The sequence below is a fragment of the Cydia splendana genome, chromosome 13 (assembly GCF_910591565.1).
Source record: "Cydia splendana chromosome 13, ilCydSple1.2, whole genome shotgun sequence".
NCBI classification, from domain to species: domain Eukaryota; kingdom Metazoa; phylum Arthropoda; class Insecta; order Lepidoptera; family Tortricidae; genus Cydia; species Cydia splendana.
This window is the reverse complement of record NC_085972.1, coordinates 8,543,755-8,561,853: the sequence shown is the minus strand read 5'-3', so window position 1 is coordinate 8,561,853 and position 18,099 is coordinate 8,543,755. Positions and strand designations below refer to the sequence as shown.

Sequence of the window (18,099 nt, the reverse complement as noted above, 5' to 3'; positions counted from 1 at the left end):
ATGTAGTTAGCAAACTATTTATGCAGCGGGTTGAATGTGTAATGTGTGGTGTCGTATCTTAGACAGACGGACATGGCGAAAGTATAAGGGTTAGAAAAAAATATAGGTAGTGGTACGGAACCCTCTTCGAAGCGCTGGTCCAACTCTTACTTGGTTATTAGGGTTCCGTACACAAAGGATAAAAACAGGACCCTATAAGACTCCACTGTCCGTCACGAGGCTGTATCTCGTGAACCGTGATAGCTAGACAGTTGAAATTTTCACAGATGATTTATTTCTGTTGCCGCTATAACAACAAATACTAAAAAGTACGGAACCCTCGGTGGGCGAGTCCGACTCACAATTGTCCGGTTTTTTTTAACCACGTAGCCTCGAGTTCCGGAATAAATCACCGTTGCCTATCAAAACCCCTTTGGAAAAATCCAATCAAGTACCTACGGTTTTTTTCTCAAACCTTGTTAGGTGGTTTTTTGAGCATGAATGAGCAATCAAAATAAGTGATTTTTATAAAGTTTTTGTACGAAGTCTAAATTGAAACAGTCGGCCGAACAATACAACGGGTCTGTTAGGGTGTGTCGATTAGTTACACTTTGCATTTGAAGTGTTTGAATGTGAGTACGCAAATAAGATGAGTTTTTTTACAAGTCTTAGGCAGGTTATTGGTATGGTAACTAGTTAACCAGGTTCATTATCAAGTCTTATAAATTTGTATCCTATGTCCTATGTCACAAGATTGATTTCCCATAAAACGTGAAAAAATCCTAATACATAGGACTTGGAAATTTATATCCATTTATCACAGTAATCATGTCACCAAATTTAGTAGCAGCTAGTAAAAATTGGCGTCATTTAGTTGTTAAGTATCTAGACTGATACTGATACTTAACTAAACGACGCCAATTTTTACTAGCTACATTTATTTTATTTTATTAGCCCGTTATAGTGTCCCACTGCTGGGCAAAGGCCTCTCCCCTTGATTTCCACAACTCCCGTTGTATTTCGAAATACATATTAGTACTTACCGTATTTAAGAATAGTGATTTGACATACATTCTACCGAAATTATTTAGTATGGGGGTTTTCGGGGGCAAATTTCGATCTAGCTATGTCTTATTTCTGGGGAAACGCGCAGTTTTGAGTATTTATATGTTTTCCGAGCAAAGCTCGGTGCACAGGTGCTATACCTAATATCGATGGGGATATATATAGTGAGTGAAAAGTGATATCCAACATACAAAATAATTTATGTTCGGTGCATCACCCTTCAGGTAAATATGTAATAAAATTTACAAACCAAATATTCCTACCGGTCACTAAGGTTAAGCATAAAAGAATTCGCACTTAATATGTAGCAGTTTTGTTTCACAATTTCCATATTTTTATTGTCAACTGTTTCATCCCCATAGTAAGTATACTATGGGGATGAAACTGTTACAAAAAATAAAATATTTGATCAGCCTGAAAGATAGTACATATATGTACATTGTACATGTAATACTTTGGCTTACATTTGTAAACATGGTTTAACTTTAGTGACATGATTCCTGTGATAAATGGATATAAATTTCCAAGTCCTATGTAGGTAGGTATTAGGATTTTTTCACGTTTTTTGAGAAATCAATCTTGTGACATAGGACATAGGATACAAATTTATAAGACTTGATAATGAACCTGATTAACTAGTTACGTCTTAAGAGACGGCCGGGACTTCCATTCTAGCGACTTGAATCAGTTTTGTGTATGTTTGGTTCTCCAATCATTACCAACATGTACGACAAAGAGCTGTCAAAGAACAATAGTACCAACATAACCGACTTAAATAGTGTAGTATGCTACACGCTTGCGTATTTTATCGATATCGATAAATTGGGGAGGGTTGAAACATGGGCCCCTGTCAACAAATTTCGTACTCGAAATCAGGTTAGAATCGAGTCCACATTTAAGTCGTATGTTATATATAGGTAGTGTTCTTTGAGTGGACTAATACATGGTTGGATTTAAATGTGAACACGATTTTTATTTGTTTTTTATTTTTATTTGTAACTCTAGATTAGTCTAGTTTATCTAAACTAGACTAACTCTAGATTAGTCTAGTTTATCTAAACTAGACTAATCTAGAGTTCTAGACCACACCACTTAAATTTATAGCATTAGCAACTAATTAACCTTCTTTTGGCAGACTGTATACGCTAGGTGTCGGTCCTCTATTAATAGATAAAAATAGAAAGCAGAAAATCTCATAATACTTGTTTTAACAGTTATACACCCCATTTTTTCCAGTAATTCTAGACAACAGCATAGAGTGAAGAAAGAGTGGTTACTAGGGCTTCCAATACCGGGATCCCGGGATCCCGAAATACCGGGATCCCGTCTGTTTAAGCAGATTTTTCAATATCGGTATTTTTTAATGAAATACCGGGATCCCGGTATTTTCAAAAACTAAAAAAATTAAAATGGTCAAGTTCGGCTGTATCAAGAAGATAACTTGCCAATTTAATTAAAGAAGATCATTTAATTGAAACAAGATCTGTGCATATGCGTTAGATAGATATTTGGTGATGAATTCTGATGTTCAGGATATATTAAGGGGCTACCCCACGCGAATAACCTTCGATCTGAATCCCTTAGTTTTCTAATGTTTTTTGTAGCTTATTATATTAACAACAACAGCTTGAAGCAATATATACTGCAAAACGTAATTCAAGACCAAAAAAGTAAGAAAATGTTGCCACTTTTTACTAGCGCGTCTTGTATTTATGCAAAAATAAGTATATAAAAGTACTTTTTTAAATCGCAGGAGTAAAATTACTAATAAATAAATTATCTTAGTGTGATTATTTATCAAAAGGAATTTACTATTTTACAAACAAATTATTGCAGTGGCAACATTGTCTTACTTTTTTTGGTCTTGAATTACGTTTTGCAGTTTAGTATAGTATCCTATATTTACTTCAAAGTTCATTGCCTTCGAGATATTTGGCATCAAAGTTGAACAATTTTAGGCTAAAAACTAGTGTGCGTAAAGCACCATACCCATAGGTATCATACTACATTCATTGAATGCTGGCTATAATTTGTTTGTCTTCCCCATACATTAGAACACAACTTGACCGAATCTCGTACAATACTTATTTTATTTTGTTTTTAGTATTTGTTGTTATAGCGGCAACAGAAATATGTGTAAACATTATCTGTGAAAATTTTAACTGTCTAGCTATCACGGTTCATGAGTTACAGCCTAGTGAGAGACAGACTGCGGAGTCTTAGTAATAGGGTCCCGTTTTTATTTTTACCCTTTGGGTACGGAACCCTAATAAAAACGACTCTAAACGCGTCAAAAGTATCGTAGGTATTTAGGTAATTTCTAAAGTTCGCGTTCTAAATTATCAGTTATCTATGCTACTTAACAAGCTGAATGACAAGCAAGTTTAATATATTTATATAACAAGCTACCTATTACATATTTTTGATGTGTATTGTTCTCTGTTATTATTAAATATGTAACTACCTATTAAACTATAGTTTGCTATTGTTCGTTTTTTTAGCATTAGAAAGAAGGTAAGTGATCTTGACATGTCTATTAATTGAAAAATGCTTTTTAAAAATCAGTAACTATTACTTATAAAAGCAGAAGAATATAAATAATGATCGTATCAGATTCATAATTGTTACATATTTGCCTTGACTTATTTTTAAAACGTGTTTTTCAATTAAAAGACACATCAAGATTGTTTACCATTTTCCTAATGCTAAAAAGAAAACGAAGTATAGTTTAGCTTTAGATCCGGCTCGAAGGACCAACAATTATCCCTTTTCACTTTTGTCTTTCATAAACGTGTGAAGAATCGATGACTCAAAAACTATTCGTGGGCTTTCTTCTTAGGTATCTATGTGCCAAGCAGCTAAATTCATCGAACAAGTCTCTTTTTATTGTATTGGGTTTCATTCGCTATACCGAACCGGTTTCCGAACCGAAATGTAGTCGTCTGATAGCTGTTATTTCAGGTGACCGATCAGACATATTTTCTGCTTACGTATTTTCTTTTCCTAGTGGGCTTTCTTCTTAGGTATCTATGTGCCAAGCAGCTAAATTCATCGAACAAGTCTCTTTTTATTGTATTGGGTTTCATTCGCTATACCGAACCGGTTTCCGAACCGAAATGTAGTCGTCTGATAGCTGTTATTTCAGGTGGCCGATCAGACATATTTTCTGCTTACGTATTTTCTTTTCCTAGCTTCATTAATTAATGAGTGTACGTATAGGTAAACACGCCTAAACATAAGGTCACAATACTTCGTTTTATAAGCAGACTTGCTCTTGAAGGCATTTTGCCACACACTTGAACCTAACCTAACAAGAACAAGACGGACGCTGTATTACGTCTCTTCCGCTCCCTATTCATCAGATGATCTTGGTAACAAATAATCGTAACACCCACTGAAAGCCATATGAATTTATGCCCTTTTGACTTAGCGCATCGACAATTCTGTAGCTGAAGCCAGAGTGACTTAAAACCACGAGACTGCTTACGCCATTATGTACTATAAAATAACAAATATAAGAAGCATTATCGTGTGTAATACAAAGGGCACTTGGGTGTACGACGCGGAATTGAGGTCGCGGCGCGTCGCTTTTTTGGCATCGGGTAGGCGGTAGGCGCAATGCGTTAGGTCACCTTCAAGCGATCGTTGACCGTGGTCAGGGACGGCCTAACCCTGACCTCCGTGACCCCCCAAATGATCGCTAATGGCCAGTTACCTAACGAACGCTCTTCCTTTTATGCACGTTTCAATTTAAAATTGGAACGCTTTAAAAAGATTGTTGTATTTTACCTATTATAGTGTAAATATAGTTATTTGTACAACAAGAGATCAAAGTTTGATATTTCTTCGAGTGCTTATTTTGAGTCCCGTGCAAGCGAAAGATTCTATAATAGATTCACGAGCGTAGCGAGTGAATCTAATTTAGAATCTTGAGCGTAGTAAGGGATTCAAAAGCGCACGAGATGTAAATAACTTTGATCTCGTGTAGTACACAAAATTTTTCACCCTAAGCAGTGAGAACATACCTAGAGGGACAGAGATAATAGAACCCAAGTATATCGAACTTGTATTAGACCCCGCATGTTGAAATGACTATAAAGGTCACTTGAATGTCATTTTGTCCCAATCAGTGAGCAAAATGCGATTTTGCTCACTGAGTGAGACAAAATGACTCAGTGAGCAAAATCGCATTTTGCTCACTGTTTTTAAGAAGCAAAGTACCCTTGTTCGAGCTGCTGAGGTGAAAACATTATTTACGGTATTTGACGTCTGTCACTCACTACAGCAATATTACGTAAAATGTTTTGCACATCGAAATCACAAAGGAAAACAACTGCTCTGCGAACGTTTACGTTCTACGTCTTTTTTTTTTTAATTTTAGGGTTGGCCGGACACCACCGTTATGAATCGGTAGTCGTCTAAGTAAATCGATATGAATTTTTCATTTTTCTTTTAATAAAAATAAGGAAAAGGTGGATAATTAACTGTAAATATGGATATATTTATCGTCACTTAACAGACAACAAATTTGACACAGAAATAACATAAATAAACTTTAAAATAGATCCCCAGTAAGTTTCAATTTTGACAATGGGTGCGACCTACTCGGTCGGTGTATTAAATACACCGACCGACCGGTAGCTTGCGGGAAAACCATATAATTCTAGCTTTATTTAAATCTCAAATAAAAATTCATTATACGTCACAATTCGATACCTCAGTCTACGTGCCATCCAATCGTAATCGCTTGCTGTGACAATCGATTTGCGTTAGTTACATCTCTATATACGTCAGTCATAATGTGTCAAATACCGCAAATAATGTTATTTACACTATAGTAGCAACAGGTTGCGATACCTATAGGTTATGTTAGGTTAGCCTATACTCTGTCAAGCCATTTCCGTCAGTTGAAAACAGCGGCATATTTAAAAAAATGTAGGTGCGAACAGTTATCGTCCCAAACAAAATTTGAATTTCGCGCCTTCGACTGACAAACATGTTTGACCGTCTATAACAAAGTTAAAGCTACAATGTTATAAAACGTCAATATGTAAATATCGAAATCGTCCAAATCGGTTTTTTATTTAAAGACAGTTAGTTGAATATTTTCCGAATAACCGCAGTAACAACTTCCGTCTAACAAGTTTTATAGAATCACCTCGCTTCAAGGCTCCCTGCTTTAGAGGAGTCGTGCATTATTTAAATAATTTAAAATACCAATTTGAAACGATTTTGCCTCATACCTGGCCTGTCGGCCTTCGTACAGCAGTTCCTACGTTCGAAGTTGTCTGAATTAATTATGTATTCACAGGTTCAGGTTAAGGCCACGTCACGGACTACAAAGCCACTTATTTACTTGACCAGTTTAGAAGTTTCCATCAGTCTCAGGTAGAATGTTGACCGGTTATACGTGATTGGACTTCAGGCTGCCTTTCCGTTTTCAAAAACTTTATATAGCCGTGTTCATTTGCCCGAATCCGAGGTGACTATTAATAGAATTACTAGGTACATTGCACTTTTTAGCGCGACTGTGCTACGCAAAAAGTACAAAGGCGGTCATCGGCTGCTTTAAAAACCATTTGTGTCGTTTCCAAGCAAAAAATCCCACTTTGTCGCTTGTTTTAGGGACGCTTTGACATGTTATTCGTGTAAAGATACAAGCAAATCTCGTCCTTATGGTAAGCGACAAAGTGGGACCTTTGACTAGACTTCGACACATTTATTGACCTAGGCCGAGAAGGTACAATTACTGTCAAAAAAAGCTAAAATGTTTTGTTTTTCAATGTAAAGTAAACCCTCAACAATTAAAGTCCGTGACTGTACTAATATGTAGTGTATGAAGGTCTTTCATAGTCAGACGGTCCCTGAAAACTCTGTAGGTTATCTAAGACTCACCCAGCTCTTATGAATTATGATGGATCCTCGAACAATACGGGCGTATTAACCAAATTATTACAATTTACACATGACTGTAGCTGGCATACATGCCTAATGCTTGCCTATAACACCTAACAATTAACGATTGTCACTTTGGCTACGCTCAATTTGGTCCGTATTTTATTCAGTTTCGTTTCCCACATTGGTTTCCCGCCTTATTGTATTGAGACGGTAGTAGCAACTTGTTAGCGCATTTAGGGGGTACCTATTATCAGTGTTGGCCGAAAGTTAATCCAAATTGAAAATGTTGGCCATTAACCATTATAAATTGTACCTTAAACCGTAACGGACGATTACAGTTTACGATCCAATTTATAATGGTTAATGGCCAACATTTTCAATTTGCATTAACTTTCGGCCAACACTGCCTATTATTCTATTTTAGAAAGGTTTTTTAAATGAGTTCAGAAATCACGGAGTTCTCGGGTAACATACGTACGAAAAATATAGGTCGAATAATCGAATTGATAACCTCCTCCTTCTTTTAAAGTGGGTTAAAATTAAAAAGGTATTATAACTAAGTAACCTACAATAAAATAGTAGAATTTCAATCATATCAATTTTATTTTATTACATTAAATGTCAATGTATGTACAATTATTTGCCACAACAACTTTGAGACACTATTCTCTTCTCTAGGACACGTAGGAGTTTGTGGATTTGTTGGTTGACTACAATGGATACATTGAGGTTTACGGTAGTGAGGAATTACATCTATCCACATCACATTGAAATACGATTAACACTCGAATGTGCACTTGCGTTGATTGACGACTGTTATAGGGTTGATATATCAAATGTATCCAGGATAAAATACGTGTCGCAAAGAATAACATATGGAGTAAGCAAACTTCAGAATAGTCCCTTTGACTTCAAAGCTCATTTCGTTTTTACAACATAATTGGTGAGATCCTGACTGCAGGTTACGTACAAAGGATTAATGATTAAAAAAACATTGGTGGTCAACTAAGTAGTGATATAACTCAGGATGTTACACTTTTGCAAATATTTTCTAATGGATCTTATACAAATGCGCGGATCATTATCCAAACATAGAGTACTTCCCTATTCTATTTAACATTATAGGTTGGTGCCCCGACAGACGACAAGTTATGATTTCTATTCAATGAAACTCTTTAATGGCCCAGGCATAGCCCAGGTTATCAACTTATCATCTTATCAACACATAGCAACGTGCGTCCTATACACGCACAATTGATAGTACGAAATAATATTTGTTGAGTACATATATTTCATGTTTGATAGTGTCTACAAGTAGCTGCAACAAATACTAATGGCATCAATCAATTCGTCTAAAAAGAGTTTAGGTTGTATTTCATTAGGTCATTTCTATTGTTGCGAAGTAGCAAGACTAGCAAGTAGGTAGACAGTGGACATGGCCTTAACACTTCCACTAACATTGTACTATAATTACGCCCAAGTCCTGTATTATTAGTCTATTTCAAGTACGTTGCTTGTCTTGTTTATTACAAGGAAAATACAAGTTTTAACATCCGTAAAATGTAGCTGACATAACTCTGGTGACACGGTGTACTAGAATGTATAAATGGCTTCACATATTCGTGTCACAACCCATGAAAATGCCCATTTATTAACTAGGTACTCCTAACAACACTATCTATTAATAACTACATACACATATCATAAACAACATTTAACACTTGAGCAGATGCAGACATCGGCATCTTATGAGTTTTATATTACACATAGTTACCGTGCCAGTTCTAGTAAATATTCCCAATACCTAAACTCCGTTTACAATTCAAAGATACGGAAATGACGCCATTCCTTAACCTTTTGGTTCTTGGTTCTAAGAGCCACTCGACAAAGTCAGCCAGCTAATGGTTGTTCTTTTTATACATTTGGGGACTACTTCAGGTGCTTCCGGAGATTGCCAGTGGTCCGCGGACTACCGGTTAAGAATAAGAACCACTGGTTTACGGCAATTTTTTGGCTGGCAATCTTATTAAATTTGAAAGTTTGATTAAGTATCAACCCGGCATTTGAATACCTAATATGTATCTGTGAAATCTAAACAGAGTTTAGTACGTTTAATATTTGTAGATTTGTAGTACACAACAAGAGGGCCCGCATTTTATGTTGGCTCTCTTAAACCTCTACCTCTAAGGTCCCATTTCTTTGTAAATATCCGTCATACGGCCCTAAAACAAAGGTAGCCGTAACATTAGGATTAACCCTACTAACATAACAGCTACCAACCTACATAACACGTATCCGTCAAGTAGTGCTCGATCGAGACTTGATCATTCAGTCGAGTATCAATGTTAAGAACCTACATTATATGCAAGTGGATCGTATTTTTAAAGTACATATGAACGGCAATTATATCACCTGATAAGTATAAATACTACACAATCAGTATAAATCGCTATTTTTAAAACTTGTAATTTTATTAATATGTATCTACGAGTTGCAGCGACTGACCGGTGAAAACTTAGGGAAGAGATTGGCAAACGCTTAGGAAAAAGAGCAAACTGCAAGCAACCAGTCTCAAAAGGTTAATGAGCCCAGATCTGTAATGCTAACGCCAACAAGTCGCCACAGCTCAGTAGGTATCTTAATTTAGATCTGCTAACTTTGACAACAAATGTAGAGCTTCGGTTCACGCCTGGACGGATTTTGTTAAATTGTAGAGTAGGTACCCTCGCTACTCGTCATTCGCAACTGCTTTATGACAATTTAATGACATTAAATGTCGTTCTTATTAGACAAACAGTACCACTTTATACTTTTTAATAAGGTGCTATGCCATAATTGTTTTACAAGGGGGCAAAGATGTTGTTTAACCCCTCGTGCTAATAATATTTATACCCCAACAAGCGAAAGATTCCAAAATTTATAAGATGTTTCGAGAAGAAGAATCTTGAGAGTTTCGAGTTCCAAATCACGAGGGTTAAACAAACATTGCTCCCGAGTGAAACACAAAATTTTTCACCACACCAACTAACTGTAAAACATTTCATACTTATCAAATTCAAATGAACCAACTTATAAAATATGTATTCAAAATCATCACTTATGAGTCAAATCTACTAGCCAAAATGAAGAAACAACTCAAAATTTTGCCACTCTTGTGGATAAAATGCAATTTTCTCATCAGTTTTTGAAGTAAAAAGAGAGCCTTTACAAGCTGATGTGGTGAAAAGTTATGTATGCTACCTATTGCCTTAAATCGTACTTTATTTATTTTATGATAGATATCTTATGAGTCAATATGAAACAGTCGGTACACAGTACAGGTACACATTGATTTAACACTGTAAACATCAAATCTGGACATATATGAAGCTACTTTTATATACAGACCAACACTTATTTGTATTATTTCACATTAGAAGTGCACATATGTACTTATGTAACGTTCATATTTATCATTTCGGTTTCATTTAAGTACACACAAATACATTTTAATTGATTGCTTCAGTTATGCCTAATAGGTTAAATCGAGCAAACAGGTATATTATTAGTGTAGTTACATGCAGTAAACAATGCAAAATACTTTTTTTTTTGCAATCAGACCAGTTTACCTTAGTTGCAAACAGCAGAACCATTATAACAATGTATCTATATGTAATTGTATTCTAAAGAAATATTCGGGTTGGGTAAGTAAGTAAACTAGATTCACAATTTCTTTATGTGTCTCTTAAAACAGTGTTTTCTTTCACTTACTTTATTTAGGTGGAAGTGGTAGACCACAACTGCACAACAAAAAACGAGTATACGAGCGTTTAAGTTAGTAGTTCATCAAGACATCTGTATATATCTTATAAAGTTTAGGGCTTTGTGAACTCTTATATGTATCAAAATCGCAAACTCCACTTTAAAATATTTAGGTAGGTAGGTAATAATTATTGATTCCAAATCAACCTCACCCGAACCTATCTCTTCCAATAAGGTCCCTATACTATCACAACTTTATACATAAAAGGTGAGGTGAAGCTCAAAAACTTTTAAGTGGTAACGAGAACTATGAATTAATAATCACTGTTTAAATTGGGAATACAGCTGCTATTGTTTCTGGGCGACAAATAATTAAACCACCAGCACCATATCTATACATATTTACTTTTGTGTTGATCTTTGCCTCAAGATACCATTTTGACGGTTGTCAAGTCAAACGATTACTGAGTAATAGCGTAATGTTTAAGAAACTTTGTGGTTAAATCGCTATTTCTTAAATTAAAGGCTATGTGTGACGATTGACAACCGAGAAAGAGGTGCCTTGTATCTGGAAAACGCCACATTATTTATTTTCTCTTTTTTGACTTTGTTGTATCCAAGATATGACAGCATTCATAATTTGTAGACCAACCTTTTTATAGGTATTAATCACTAAGTGTATTATTAAAAGCACAGGTCGATACATTAGTTCCTAATCGTTAAGTGACCCTGACATCGTTGCTATAAATTCGCCATACGTCTGATACCTAACAGTCCAAAGGATAAGATTACCCTAACGCCCTTAATTTCGAACATTGTATTACCTACTCCCATTTTCAGGGGTAGGTACTAAAACCGTCAATTGTATTCCATTTATATCATCAGAATCGATTTTTAAATCAAGGGTGGCGTATTGAGAGAACGAAGCGACAATTGTTCCTAGATATTTACCCCAATCCGTCCTCACATCGGGCCAAATGAGAATGAAAAAAAGCCCCCAGATTATCAGAAAGAATCCCAAATGTAGCAAAAGATTCAACCTTTCCAACTTGGAACTTAGATGTTAAATTTATCACCTTCATTTCTTGACATGAACTACTCTACTGAATCATAACGTAAATCGCCTAGAGCTTTGCTCTACTAGGCTCAAACAAAAAAACGACGAGTGGGCCCCACATAACCACAAATTAACGTTGTCTATCGTAGACCACAAGTTTTACTACCCGTTGCGTACAAAAAATACCTGCCAGTGAATATACCTAAATGGTCCAGCATTACAAATAAAACGGTTTGAAACAATCTTATTATTCAAAGCTGATCTCTATGTATACACTACCATGTTTATAAGGTCAATGAACTAAGCGTCGTGAATCCATCTACGTGCAACGTGCATTATTAATAATAAACACTTATAGGTATTATCGTGTTTTATGAAGTAAAACATCAATAAACACTTCGTTGGAATAACGATTTAGGCCACCGTTTCTGTACCTAGATTTACCCCCTCAATATTATCTCTACTAGCCTAAAAACTCCCTGGGATGCCATAGACGACCTCTTGTTGTGTAGGAAAACTGAATAGGCCCTTTATTGGTGTTGGAAGAACTAAAAAAAATAGATCAATTGAGGTCGACCGATTTTCAGCCTCTAGTTTGTAAACGATAGCAAACGATTTGTCATATAATATAGCCGTATCTTCTGTTCCCGAAAAGTAATGACACCAAGCTTGAGCAATTAAGATACATTAAATTACATGGATTGTCAACAATTAATTAACACAGTTAAAATACATGGATTGCAGGGGCGTAATTTCAAATTTGGCGCCTTGGACTAATAAGTTTCGCCGCCCCAAAAGTCAAGGAAGAAAAACAAAAAGCAAGACGCCTTGGCGGATTGGCGTCCCGAGACATGGCCCGGATGGCCCTAGGGTAAATACGCCCCTGATGGATTGTCAGTTACATCGGCATGAGCAGCCCTCGACGTATGGCCGGTTTCCAAAATGCGATCATTTAATTCGACGAATGACGAATTCAAATAATGACGACCGGTCTGGCCTAGTGGGTAGTGACCCTGCCTGCGAAGCCGATGGTCCTGGGTTCGAATCCCAGTAAGGGCATTTATTTGTGTGATGGACACTAATATTTGTTCCTGAGTCATGGGTGTTTTCTATGTATATAAGTATGTATTTATTTATATATATATATATATAAGTATGTATATCGTCGCCTAGCACCCATAGTACAAGCTTTGCTTAGTTTGGGGCTAGGTTGATCCGTGTAAGATGTCCACCAATATTTATTTATTTATTCTTCCGTGTACGAAATTTTCAGGTACAGAAAGACAAATTCAGCTAAATCTCCGCACAATCATAAAATAAGGTTATAAAACTGTACATATTTTTGGCCTAAATAGGCTAGTTGACAATAATTAATTAATTATTTCATACAGCAGCCATGAAATTAGTTTTTACATGAAAAAAAACTCAACAACTTACAGCGCTTTCAATTATTTAAATGTCATATGACACGAATTCAATACAAATTGTACAAAATTATTGATTGTTCATATTATTCTGCACATAAATGACTCGATTTTAAATCTCTTGAAGAATTGATAATTACAGAAATTACTGATTCAGTTCTCAACAAATATGCTTGCATATTTAGTTAGTATTTAGGTATCAAGTTTTAATAGCAGTAGTTTAGGTACAGTGAGCAGCAAAAGTTACTAAACGGGCGAGGTGTTCAAAATTACCTTGACTCGCTCTTATTCTCCTAACAATAAAGTCACATCAAAATCATTTCAACATCTCACCCGCTTAGCAACTTCTGCTGTTGACTGTAGGTATACGTAGATACATTCGGCTAAAGATAAGTAAATTCCGGCGTCATAAGTTACCTACAAATTTATTTATATCCCATATCTATTCTACTAATCATTATGCAATAACATTTGGCACAAATTCAAAAATAAAATAAAATTGATATTTGCTTTTATTAAATAACATTAAAATCAACTGAACGGGAAACCGATAAACATTAGATCATTGCGTTTCAGACACACCTACCTAAGTACCTATATTACTATTGATAGTGAATTGTACTATGTAGAAGTGTGGTTGTACTATGTAAATCATAACAATGGCAAGGTGTAGGTATTGGTCAACTCTCGCCATAAAATGATTTGCTGTTAATGGAACAAGAGTAGGCAAGTTGATATCAAAGATATGTTTACACTTTGACATTTATTGCATTGTGATAATGATAAGGCAAAAATGTAGTCATATCTTTGATGGACTGGTTTTTATTTTGTTGTTGATTTTGGTTTTCGTCAGACTTCGATAAAATTCGGTGAATAGATAGTTTCCTAATCTGTACAATATACCTACGCGTAATTTCACCATATGCCCTAAAAAGTCTTAAAAAACTAAGTTACGAAAAAGTATGGTATTTTCGTAACTCAAGGAAAAATAACATACAGTTTTTTTTATTTTGACACAAGTATTTCGTATTTATCCCGCCCGGAATGAGGAGCTATTCAAAAACCGGCAAATTTTTATCCAAATATAGGGAAAAAATCCGACAAAATAAAAATCAACCCTGACATTGCCTCTACTTAGATTACCTATATTTAATATTGGCTTATGGATTAACATCTAGTTCCAATAACTATGGAAGTCAAACAAATTACAGGGCAATTATATTATATGCCAATAGGTACAACAGTAGATAGGTGCATGTTTCTACAATTTGAGTGAAACCATTACTAGTTCAAATCTCACTCAATTCAGTTGCAATAACAACCTTGCTCTATACAAATAAGGTTCATTTCAAAAACTCATTATTGAACGCCACATAGAATAGATTTTCTTAATATCTACTTTTTAACTTAACTATCCCATTTATGTATAAAATTACATAGAAAGCTTATTAATAATATCTAGTTCCAGTTACATTCAATACTTCATAATTACTAAAATATTGAATTTCAGCCAGTCAAAGAAAAATATCAAGTTAAATAAAAATTTATAAAAAATATTAATGTGAATTTGAAAACAACTATATTAACGCTTTTTGATTGCTCTGAGATCAGTCATGTCAGAGACCAAACTTAAATAAAAAAACTAGAGGATCAAATTGCTGCCAAAAACATCAATCTTTAACATTGGTCATCATCCCCACAAGGAATGTCCCTAATAGTTAACTTACATCTGTGAATGTCTGTAAACAGATCAGATTATTCCATAAGTCCACTGTGCCTTTTTAAAACATCACTTTGATCACTTTGGAAACAGTTTATTTTTCGTTTCCGACAGTCAAACCTCACACCTGTCTCTTCAACTATCTTTTCACTATTCTTAATGGCAGAAATAATGTTCTCCTTCGAAGGAGGCACCAACTTTAGCTCCTCTGAGCCTTCAATCGCAGAAGGTTCTACTAAGTGCATTACAATACGCTCTAGCTTTTTTGGGTGCTCCACTGGTGCGTCATCACCAACTGTGACCTTTTCATTTTGCTCCTGGCTCATATCCACTATCACAGAGTACTTTCGTTTCATCTCCTCCATCATTCTACGACCATAGTCATCCCCTATTACACTGTTAACGCATACAAAGCTTTGTACTTTCTTTGTGTCCCTGTCTATTTCTAAAAAACCTCTAGTTCTCATGTATATGAATTGGCCAGTGCGAGACATCAGTCTGTAATAGGACTCACCAAATTCCCGACTTTGATCATACATCTGTCGCAGAACACAAATTACCCATCGCACATCATCTTTGTGCATGAAAAAGAAGGCAGATGTGCCTGTAACTTCCTCCGTCAAGTACCCAGCCACCAAAGATATGCTCTGATCACATTGCACTATGCGCCCATCTATCAGGTGCCTGGTCCAGTATTCTGAGTAGGCTGTGGGCAACATGATGCGAGGTGGCATGTTGTTTGTCACAACATGTACCATGCCTATAAATACAAAATCATTTCCACTCGATGAGAAAGTGCGGTTGTGCCTGACTCTTTGCCTTCTAATAATCTGCTCATCCTGGACCCCCACTGCTGTGGCTCTGTCCGCACGTCTGAGTGTACCATCTAGTCGACACCGCTCATACCTGGGCGGATCGGACCTAGCGCCAGCTCTTACTATCCGGATTGTGAAATTATGGCGTTGCTCTATGAATGAGTTGTCACAACCCTTCTGAAGTTCAGGAGGATAGATGTGCTGACGTAGAATGACTGTATCTTCAGGATGTATATAATTGTAAATATCTTGGCCCAACAGGTCAACATGACAATAGCCTAATTTCTCTTGTACGTTAGGTGAGACGTTAAAAATACGGCCGCGGCACGTGACTGATATCATGAAGCCGCCGAGGAGATCAAAAAATTTTAGGAAAGCGGGAGACCAAGTTTCGACATGGCCACAGGTAATAGTGTCGCCGAACACATGTTCGTTACGCAGCTTATTGGCGGCGAGGCGCAGCACGCTCGTCTTGTCCACCTTGCGCTGCGAGTGCACGATATCCGTCAACAAGGACGTCATCACTTGGATTTGGGAGTTGTATTGGCTCCGGCGCTGCTTCTCCGCTATGATGCGCGACTCGCGATCGCTCGCCTTGGCCGGCGGCAGGTCCGGAGAGCGCGACTCCGAGGAGGAGTCACCGCAGCTGACGGCGTGCAAGTCGAAGGCCATCTGCGGCGGCGGCACGCTCACGGCCATCCCGAACTCCGGACTCCCGATACCTATCTGACCTGATATAGCCGCCTGCATGCCGAGTCGCGTGCCCGCTCCGTCAGACGAACTCATTGCAATAGACACTGCACTATGCACACATGTTTATACCATATTAATGTTAGAACGCAATGTGTTATCCCGGACAATAATCACTGTTTGATTGTCAACATAGTATCTTGCTCACATCACTTTCAATCCAATGGCACAGAAACACGTTAAGTAAACCATTTTATCAATACAAAGTGGTATTTACTAGGTATTGAATAATATCTAATAAGACTACAGACAAGCGCCCTGATTGAACGAATGACAGACAGTACAGCCGCGGACTGGCTGGACTGACTTGAGATTATTTCGTTTCATTAAAATACTATTATTTCTGTTCTACTCCTTCTTATTTCCGTCTCTTTTACTCATGAAGTTTCACAAGGACACGGAACAGATAAAGCTTCGATAGGCATACTGAGAGGTTACCTTCCTGTCTTCCAATGCGCAAAACAATTGAAATAAAAAGTAGTATACCAACATTAGGAACAGTGCCAACATAAGAGAAAACCTTTGAAAGCGCCTTCGAGCAACACGGAAGGGAGGCGGCATTCGCACTATTTCCCCTCTGCCGAGGTACAAGATTAGCGCGTCAATCTAATCTAGCGCGGGTAATAAAACTAGTTGCACTTGGATTTTTCACTAGACCGAGTCCAGACGCGCGCGTGAACACTGCTGCACAAAAATGCCTGTTTGCTCGGTTTTTTGTTATAAAAAGAGGTCGGGGACATCAAATTTACAAAAAGAAAGTGTTACATTTCACATGTAATATTTTTTTTTACATATCATACGTTTAATTACATTCAAACACAATTATTATATTTTAGTCTCATGTAATTGTTGGATTTATCGATTTTGCTCGCTCAGTACAAATTGCGGATCGGTCGAGCGACAAATCCGACTTCTCATCTCTCAGAATACAATAACATACTTCAACGAAAATGTGTTAGTGTGCGTGTTGTGACACTTGTCACTCGTCCGTACACAAAAAGAGATCGAGGTTTGCAAGATTTGTCTTTGACGTGTGTCATTTTCTATGTATTTGTGTCGTCATTACAGATTGGATTTTGTATGTAAGTGTGTGAGAAGTGCGACTGTGTGCACCTTTCCCCCCGCGAAAAATGGCAGAAAGATTTGTACGATGAGATATCGCTTGGGCCCCTCCCTTCCGATGTGTCGGAAGCCGGTGTTGCTCGAAGGAAAGCGCAGTTGACAGTTGTTTCGTAATGTTGGTCAGTTAGCTTTGTCTCAAATTTTCGTGTAGTCTAGTAACGAAAAAAAATTATAGTCTATGGTCATATGGATTTTGCCTTTTGCCTTGCCAGTATATATTCTCTATGTGTCAATATATAAATGACATAAATGTCACTCAACTTTAAATTTTGTTGGAATCAACAGGTAAAGGAAAGGCTACAGTTTAATTCAAAGAGAAGATAACATTTAATTTTAATCGCATTATAATATTAAATATAATCTAAAACCATACAAAGATAGTCGCAATCCATTAAGATTTGACTATTGTTATACGGCTTTATTCCATTTAACCTGCCTGTTGTCTGTATTATAGAACCGGTTTAAGTACAACGTATTTTGATATCATTATGTTATAGGTCACATGGAATGAGGAAAATCGAAATATAT

At 36.6% G+C, this 18,099-nt stretch overlaps 1 protein-coding gene across 1 annotated transcript; it reads right to left on the bottom strand.

Moving 5' to 3' along the window:
* Positions 1-7,526: 7,526 nt before the first annotated feature.
* Positions 7,527-16,759, bottom strand: LOC134795987 (basic helix-loop-helix ARNT-like protein 2). The gene has a single exon (XM_063767884.1). It carries the CDS (start codon positions 16,483-16,485, stop codon positions 14,920-14,922), a length of 1,566 nt encoding a protein of 521 aa, XP_063623954.1. The 5' UTR covers positions 16,486-16,759; the 3' UTR covers positions 7,527-14,919.
* Positions 16,760-18,099: the final 1,340 nt, after the last annotated feature.

Coding starts and splice junctions, on each gene's coding strand:
- LOC134795987 (XM_063767884.1), bottom strand. CDS start 16,485: ATGAGTTCGTCTGACGGAGCGGGCACGCGACTCGGCATGCAGGCGGCT.